The following is a 9,388-nucleotide window of genomic DNA, read 5'->3' on the forward strand; positions in this document are numbered from 1 at the left end:
CTTATTATAAGAGTATTTGTGAGCCTGCCTTCTTATTATTGAATTGAATATAATTTCAGATTTTTGAATAACTTTTCTTCAGGTTAACTTGGAAAGTAAGCTATAAACTACAGAAAAGTTATTGTTAGGGAAGCTCAACTGTGAAAAATTGGACTGATGCTGATATATAATGTAGAACTGCTGTTATGTTAGATTTACCAACTTTTACTTTATAATTTTTTTATCCGATTACTCAGTCAATTGTAAGAATAATTGGTACCGTATTTTCCGCACTATAAGGCACATCTAAAAACCTTCAATTTTCTCAAAAGCTGACAGTGCGCCTTATTATGGACCAATATTGAGTGTTTATTTAGAGTGTCACTATGTTGTGATTGCGCTAACGTTTGATTTACCATAACAGTATCAGACTGTTTTTTACATGTTTATTGAATCGAGGAAAGGTTCCCCTCCACTATGTGATATAAATGTTGCACTACATGTTACCACGTCACTGACTTTACCTCGGGGAAAATAATAAAACAGCTGTTTATTCATTTTGGGAGTCAATGGTTGTCAGAACGCTGGTTTGTAATGTATTAATAAGGTTTGACTAACCTATCTGACTATTTTGTAGACATTCCCTTTAGCGCGGCTCCATTTAATGGATGCATAACGTAACCCCAGCCTCTACTGTAGCGTCTATTCTATGCGCCTTATAATGCGGAAAATACGGTAATTTTAAAAGTCAACATTTTCTTCACAATTTTGAGTACTTTATCATTACTAGCTGCATAAATAAAGTCATCAACCCAAGATCAAGAAAGCTCTCTCATGTTTATTTTCTTTACTGTAAACACAATAGTCAGCAGGTTTCTTTAAAAAAAAACAACTCATTTCCAATAAGAAAATCATGTAACATTTTATTCCAATTTTGTCCTGACTATTTCAGACCATAAAGCAGGGGTCCCCAAAGTCAGTTCTCTCCCTGGTTTAATGCACCAGAATCAAATGATGTCTCATTAGAAGGCCTAAGAGGAACATGCTGATAAAGTTGTGCAAGATCCCAGCCCTCGAGGACCGACTTTGGGACCCCTGCCATAAAGTGACTTATTAAGCTTTTATTTTTTTCTCCTGCCTCTGTTACCATCTCAAATCCTTCAGGTTGTTCTAAAAATATCTCACAATCAATAGGGCTGTGTAAATATACCGTTTTGACATCCATTAGTGCAATTCCAAATCATATTGAGCAGCAAGCTGCATTAAAACACACAAATGTCATATCAGCAGTCAGAGTGTGGTAATAAAACAATCCAACTATGAAGATTGGTCTTTGAACTTTTACAAAGTAAACTTGCCAGTTCCTTAAAATTTTTTATAATGTATTCTGAAACCGCTAAATCAAAGTTAGCAGCATTAATATTCTCAATAAACAAAATTTGGATTAATAATTTCTGTTCATTTTAATTGTAATTTTTTGATTTGTTGTTTTAAGACTATCTATGTGGGTTTAAATAGCATTTCACTGAAGGTGTCTTCCTGTAACATAATTACCCAGTAATATTTTTACATTTCCTGTAATCTTAAGATCTTTTAATACAAAAACATGATGTTGGCACCCCAACCAATGGGCTTAGCAAGTTTTCTGGGGGAAATCCTGGCTCTATCCAACTTTGGGACAAATTTATGCACAATACTCATGATACAAAAGTTTCACACTGATTCACCTTTGTGGAGTGCTGTTGTGCGTCAGTGGAAGTGCCACACTACAGCACTCCACACAAATGAGATTACATCAATATTTAAGCGGCCTGAGTTTATGCTTGGCTGCCCCAGTCGGAATTAATCTCCTTTGTTACTGGTTCCCTTCTAGCTTGTCAATATGAACTTTTAGGATGCTATTGCCATGTGGTCAGAAAAAAAAAAAGACTTCTGCCCAAGATACATTGCTCAGACTCCCAAAGACATTTAATCTAAATGTACCATCTCAGCCTTTATCAGTTACTAAAAACAACCTCAAGAGTTTAGCTATTGTGCAGCCAATACACCGGAACAATTCTATGATTCAGTCATTAATTGCGGTGGATAGCAATCAATTGGTACAGTGGAATTTCCGATGCTCATTCCAATCTGAGTGTGTAACACAGAGAGGAAAACATAGTAAGACATGATAGGGTGGAAGCATTAGGGTCAGTACGACCTTCAAACTGCACTAGTCCCATTGAGTTTAAAGTGATGTTTTTACCAAGCTATTTCGCCAAAAAGTACACACACTGAAAATGAGGTAACTATAGCAGCTCACCATCACCATCCTAAGAACTGGCGCTGTTCTAATATAGAGGTGACGAAAGAGACTCCGGTCATTGTGTCGGATATTTGCCATAAACCAAGGACTAAAGAAAACAATATAGGCTTCCCCCCACTCACCCTCATCAACAACCTTGAGAGGACACATGAGAAGCTTTTCATCACAAATCACTTGATAACCGACAGATACATCAGGTATCTCAGAAGAAATTCACAGGACAGAGTTCGTCTTTGGCTTCATTGACTACACTAATTAAAGACCTCTATTCTCAAGCAAGGGGAATCATTTATTACATACATATGCATGTATGTATGTACGTACATCTGTATCAACCATGCTCTATTTTGTTTGCTGTTGCAAACAAATATTTTACTAATTGAGTAATCCATCGATTATTCTTACAATTAATCGAGTAATCGGATAAAAAAAAAAAAAGATAAACATTGGTAAATCTAACATAACAGCAGTACTACATCGCATATCAACATCAGTCCAATTTTTCACAGTTGAGCTTCCGGAACAATAACTTTTCTGTAGTTTAGAAAATTAACTTGTATTGTTATGAGTTAATTTTCGAGCCTGTATAAATACACCTACATCGCTCTTACCCACTTTTCGCTCTGAACACTGGTCACTAGGCAGCAGCTCCGGGAGGAGAAAAGACTAACATACGCCGGGCATCGCTCCAGTCATTTAAAGGACACTTATTGGTCCCCCAAAATACGACGAAGACCCAGACATTATCATGAATCAATAAAATCCTCCGAGGCCGAACTTGAAAACTGGACGTTATGCTGCTAAACTCTTAACGTTCTTCAACAACTCAGGTGGAAGTGAAAGCTCCACGCAACACAAGTAATAACCCGGCCGGAACACGGAGCACTAAATTATAAAATATAATTTCGCAAAGCTTTGAGGCAGATAAATTTACCTCAAAGCATTTTAATAATTGAGATACTCGAAACACTCGAATTGTTTCAGCGCTAGCTCAGACCCTGCCCAATCAACAGACAGTGACAGTTGACAGGGCACACACAGACAGTGTGCCCTGGTTGTTGACTGTATTGTTATCAATGGCGGGAAAGACCTGTGAATAGAATCGTACGATAAATTAAAACTATCAACGTCATTTTAATTATCGGTTTTATCGTCTCTTCCGGCCCTTTTCTCTTTCTGTTGATGATACTGAATAAAAAAAAGGCTCAACTCCGGTGACCCTCCCTTCCTCATTTCCTTAGTGTAAAGCCCAGCACACACTACACGATCTTAGAGCTGTCGGCCGATTGTTAGCTCATTTTCAAAACCTGAGAGACCACACATTAGCCGACAGAAACCCTAGGTATAGCGGTTTGATAGGGTTCGATTGGGCCATGTGGTGTCCAATAATGGGCAAAAAATAATGGCTACAATTCCAGTTAACCAATTTTAAAACCAGGCATTAATCAATGCTTTACTACAATCTTCCTGCAACGCATGTGGCTCTAGTGTCAGCGTAACGTCCTGACTGAATGACAATCATTAGAACCTATTTATGTCACGTTAACGAAGAACAGCTGAAAAGTTACCGGGTTCATCAACTGCGTAGCAATTTCGCTCCAACTCATCCCCTGGTCATTTCTATATTCTCTGCACGAAATGTTGAATAAACATTAATGTTGTTTCCACATATCATCTCCAATGTCCGCTGGACTTTGGGTTGCGCCTTGTCAGCTGTTTGGGATTCTCCTCCGTAATTTCTCCTCAGAAAGTATGGAGAAGAATCTGCGCTTTCTGATAGGCTACCTGTCACATTCAACAGGCTGCGTTAACGTTCCCAGTCGGGGAAAACCCCTGATTTAGATCGGAGTGGCCACAACGATCTACCGTAACACACCACACACTACAGGATGATCAGTTACAAAATCATCCTGATTTCGTAACACACTACAGGATGTGTTACGACATGTACATTGGAAAATATGCATTTTCCCACAAACATTAAGGGGAAAATGTAGGTGTGAACTAACGTGTAGTGTGAACTATTGCATCAGGTAGTCGATGTGCCCATCTTCTCTATTTAAATCTAAAGATTACTTAAGGGCAATATGGTATACAGACTTCATAATCTGCCCTCTTTTGGTTTAATGCAGTGTTTATTTACACTTTGGTGTTTTTATTCAAGTACATCTTTGTTAATGGAGACTAAGAATCCATTTCATTTATTTTTTTTTTTTTATCAGTTCCAGTGTTGAGTGTTCTTTTGAAAATAAAGCGTATCTATCTTTGGCAGGAAATCACATGCATTCTTATGTAATTTCCATTAAATCAGTGTAAAAAAAAAGTCTTCCAACAATATTATTGTTTATCGCAATAATATTTGAGAATTAATCGCTGAGCAAAATTTGCTATCGTGACAGGCCTACCTGTGACTTTACCCAATTATTGAAATGTTGTAAACCTTCACTTAATTTTTAACGTTTTCTTAAAACAGATGAAGTTACGCAGGCTCAATGAAACACCAAGCTAACTGGTGGATTTCAATAAGAGAAAATCATACCAAAAACAGTCTCTGTGACGATTATTAAAAATGCAATAGACATGAAATGGAAGAGCTACTAAACTACATAAATTAAATCTTCCATTTATCCCTTTACATCCAGCAGCAGAAATGTGCATCAACTCTGCTGTGAAAGAAATCAGTATAGTGCATCATAACTCTGGGCAGTGACTATTTCTATACATATTATAATCACTATGAACAATTTTGTTTGACACTGTTTGACGTTTAAGAAATATGTTCCTATTCTTATGACCTGAAGGACACTAACACAACATTAAATCTTTCTATCGTATATGTAACAGCAGGAAAAATCTTATATCATGGTACTTGTGTAAAATTCACTACAATTATCAGTGTTATCCTTTATATTGGTTGCAGTTGTAACATTTTCCATCAACAGCACTCAGAATTCTTCCTGTATTTAATTATTTATATAAGGGATAAATTAAATCCTGCAAACTGAACATGCACCACACCCAGCACCAAGCCTGAAATTAGAAACCGTTTTAATTAGCTATATGATATTTGAAGTTTGGAGCACTTTATGCCTGGATAATGTGAAGGTTTACTGTATTGACTCCAAAAGAATTAAATTTATCATTGATCATCTTATTATTGTTTTGACTACTTTACAGAGTAAAATCAGTGCAAAAACATAGGACTGCAATGTATAGAATGTACCTCATTGATTATTTCAAGATCCCTTACTTTGGCAGATTAACATTTTCTACCCCTTCAGAAGACTCTCATTTAGTGAACTTCATGTTTGTTTAGAGTCCAAAATCACGGCAAGTCTTTCTGTATGCTGTGTTCTACTGAGTAAACCCACACTGAACTCCTACAGAACCCTTTTGGTTTCATTTCAAAGATTCTGACTGAAAAATAAGCTTCCATGCATATTTAAAAACAAAATGGTTCCAGATATGTTTCACAAGATAATTAGAAGCGTTTTTTTGTCTGTAACAGTATTTTTTTTTGTCTTCAGAAGAAAAATACTGTGTTGCAACTTGTTTTCATAGGAAACTGACAACCTGCAAAAGCTAAAACACATATTTTTATGTGGCCACAAGCAGTGCAAAATACTTTAGATTGCTACTTATACGTTTTATCAATGAACTAGCTAATATTGCTCTCATTTATTAGCTAGCACAGTTTGCTAATCCAAAATATGGAGAAACATGTATTTAGAATGGATTTTTAAAAACATTTGTGAAACTCTGATTGGGGTTAAGTGCTTACGTTTTTAATTGCTTTCTCTGAATAACAGCAATCCCTCTGTAGAAAAACTGATTGCTGTAATAAATGTAACCACCACTAAAACAAACAAACCTGTTTAACATGTATGGACTGTTCGATATGCCGTCTACATCTTCAACAAAATGTTAAGGAAATAAATGGAACTTGAAAATGTTCTTTATTCCTTCTTTGCTTTTTCTTTATCAGTCTCTCTCCATCCTTCTGTCTTTCTTTAACTATTTCTGTCTCTCTCCACCTTTAAATTTTCATCCACGGTCTCCCTCTATATATTACTTATGGCTTTCCTTACCATGCTCAGACTTCTAGAACCAGATGAAGCATTTACCTTTTCAGAGTTTTACCCTGAAAACCTGCTAAGCCCTGTGGTAGAGGCGCTAGGGCAGTCATCCAGTGTTATTGAATTTAAAAAATTTTTTTTTGAAGTTGACGTTTAAAATATCACAAAGTAATGTGTAATAATGTGTTAATGTAATAATGTGTTTTTGGAAGACATTATTAACAATACCTAAATTCCAAATATAAAGTCTTAAAGGCAAACACACAAAAATATATCAGAATAAATAAAGCTTAGCCTGGTGGGAGCACAAGTAAAGCCAGGTGGCCCACCAGGCTTACAAAACACTGAGAGAAACTCTGAACAATATAAAATTAAGAGATTTGGACAATAGAATGGCCAGTTAACCATAGATTCCACATTCACAACCATAGGGATGAAAGAAGAACAGACTGTGCTTTGACTTAATGAGACTATTACAAGTTGAAAATAGTACACCCTCACTCTCCATATGGACTTTTTAATTACCGAAACTACAGAAAGTGTTCAATTTCTCTCAATATTAGTCTCACTACTGCATTTTCAATTTTTTTAAGCAATGATTGCTTAGATATCATAGCATTTGAACCCTGATTAATGATTTCGAAGTTTAAAACGACTTTCTGCTTAGTGAAGTGGAAAGCTCACAATGAAATAAAGAAAGGAGCAGAAGAGTCATCTGGGATTATTTGCAGTTTTAGCAACAATACAAACTAATCTATCCCTAATTTAGCAGCATATCACTGAGTGTGAGGACCCCACAAAGCGTGATATCTTCCTGCGGAAGTCATGTTTATCTCTCAATCTAAATTAGACACCGAGCTAAACACTCTGGCTTCTGCACTAATCAACGCTCTCTGAATCTTGAGGGAAGCTTACCTTTTCCAGCCCATCATGGAGCTCCGACAGGGTGGGTCTCACGAGTTTCTCTCCCAGAGGCGCAGCCGTCTGTCGGTAAAAGTCAATTTTGGGAACAGCATCAATGGTGTTGTGGCCAAAGGTCCTCAGATAATAGGTGTTGGTATGGGTGTCATAGTGATAGTGATGCTGGCCCCCTGTGGATGAATGCAAGCTTGTCTCACTCATCACCGTGTCTCCGTTCTGTAATCCCTCAGGCAGCACTGCCTCCGGAGAGGCCCCGCTCCCCGACCCGTTCGGATCCGCAAAGTTTACAACTCTGAACCGTCCTTTGGCTTCCTCCCCCCCGGGGCCAGAATCACCACCCGCTGCGAAGTTTTCGGAGCTCGCTGACTTTTGTTCAGAGGAGCCCGCAGCTTCAGACACAAGATCCACCTGGAAGCGGCTCTGACTAGGTGTCGGACCGGACGGCCTTTGCCCGGCATCTGGAGCTAAAAAATCATTTTCCGGGGCAGCACTGTCTGCCGGCGCGGAAGATGGTTCCGACATAGCTATTATGCGGAATGTAGCCAACACTCGCTTGGATCCACTAAATCAGTAAAGAACGCGCTGTGTTGTTCCGTCACTAAACCCCCGCTAGTTGCAGGAAAACACACGCTGTGCTGCCCGCTGAGGAGAGGCGCAGGATCCCTAGCAGAAGGCGGTATTAAAGGTAGATAGCTGCTTAGCAGCGTCAGGGCATGCGAGTACAAGCTGGGAAGTTACCACCACTCTTCTTTTTCTCTTTCTGTCGCATTAAATAAAAACGTTCCTACAACCTTCGTCTTTTAACAGTCAGGAAGGACCACTTGTAAGCGTTGTGTTGTTATAAAGGATGCTGCTGTCGACCTTGCCACGGCTCCTCCTAGAGTCCCAGCGTCTCTCTGCTTGCTATTATACACGCTGCAGACGGCACCGGAGAAGGGTGGGATCCGTAGTGAAATGCATCGCGAGACTTCAGTGATTACCTTTTATTTCAGAAAGTGGGATGAAAATATCGCGAGAATATTGCAATACTTAGTATGGATGACGTTATCAAAACCCTATGCGAGGAAGGAAAGGTGGGACACGAAACTGTACCAACAGGCTAACCAACAAAACCTGTGCACGTGCAGCTTTTCAGGGTTATTTCCTTCAGAAAGGAAGAAAACTTTAAGATGGAAAGACTGTCCTTGACACTGCCTCTAACTCAGACTAAAATTTCTTATTGGTTTTACCTGGTCAAATAAACTATGAAAAGTGCTGTTAATGTTTATATTTTTTCGACTATGATTCTCCTCAATCTGATTTGTCCATCAACAAGCTTTACTTGACACTGCAAAAGCACTTAGCATTGTTCTTAAATGCTATTAACAGTCTTTGTTTACCATTCTGTGCAACCTATAGCATACAAAAATGATCTGGTTCACATCTTTTCCATTCACTTTTAATCTTGTTCAGATTGCAGCAAGATTTTATGAACAGAAATCTATTTTTTCACTGTTTTAGTGTGTTGTTTAACACTTTATTTACCAGCAGTTGAATAAAAGTTCCATGTCTAGGTTTTTCCATACTGTCACCATCCTAAGATGACAGTGTGCCTGTGACATTTTTTGTGCAAAGTGTGTGTGTTTCTTTTTCTTTTTTTGCCAAAAGCATCTTTTGGGAAAAAGAGGTCATGATTTTTACTTTTTCCTTTGCCAAAATCAGTTTCAGGCCATCAGTTTAGGAAGATGATGATAACCCTAACTCTAAATGGTTGAGCCAACCCTTAACCTATTCATGATTCCAGCATCATAAAACTACGGTATTTGTGAAAGGGAAAAAGAGTGACATAGAGTCTGTAGATACAATCCAGGAAAAATGCTGCAGTTCATCTAGAATGTTGGTATCCATTTTTATTTATGAATTATCAGAACTAATTCTTAAGCATTAATTGTGCTGGAGACACCACTGATGATGATATCAGTGCTACAATTAAACTCGGAATTGATCCAATAAGAACTGATCCCCACTAAAAATGCAAGGCCTGAATCCTAAGGCCTCATCTTTGGATTCAGCCTCCAACAGTTAGAAAACAGTTCTGAACCATTTTCTTTTAACCTGTTAGTCAGGA

General features: G+C 38.0%; 1 protein-coding gene across 4 annotated transcripts in view; it reads right to left on the reverse strand.

The window, feature by feature from the left end:
* Window positions 1-8,213, reverse strand: part of slc12a2 (solute carrier family 12 member 2) — a 71,457-nt gene extending 63,244 nt beyond the window's left edge. For 2 of the 4 annotated variants that reach the window (XM_044096597.1, XM_044096595.1), the window contains exon 1: window positions 7,276-8,213. In XM_044096597.1, the coding sequence (XP_043952532.1) occupies window positions 7,276-7,803 (528 nt within the window). In that variant the 5' untranslated portion in view covers window positions 7,804-8,213. The remainder of the gene's footprint in view (window positions 1-7,275) is intronic. The other 2 variants (XM_044096596.1, XM_044096594.1) reach the window with 1 other exon arrangement.
* Between the last annotated feature and the right edge of the window lie 1,175 nt (window positions 8,214-9,388).

The sequence above is a fragment of the Gambusia affinis genome, linkage group LG17 (genome assembly GCF_019740435.1).
Source record: "Gambusia affinis linkage group LG17, SWU_Gaff_1.0, whole genome shotgun sequence".
NCBI classification, from domain to species: Eukaryota; Metazoa; Chordata; class Actinopteri; order Cyprinodontiformes; family Poeciliidae; genus Gambusia; species Gambusia affinis.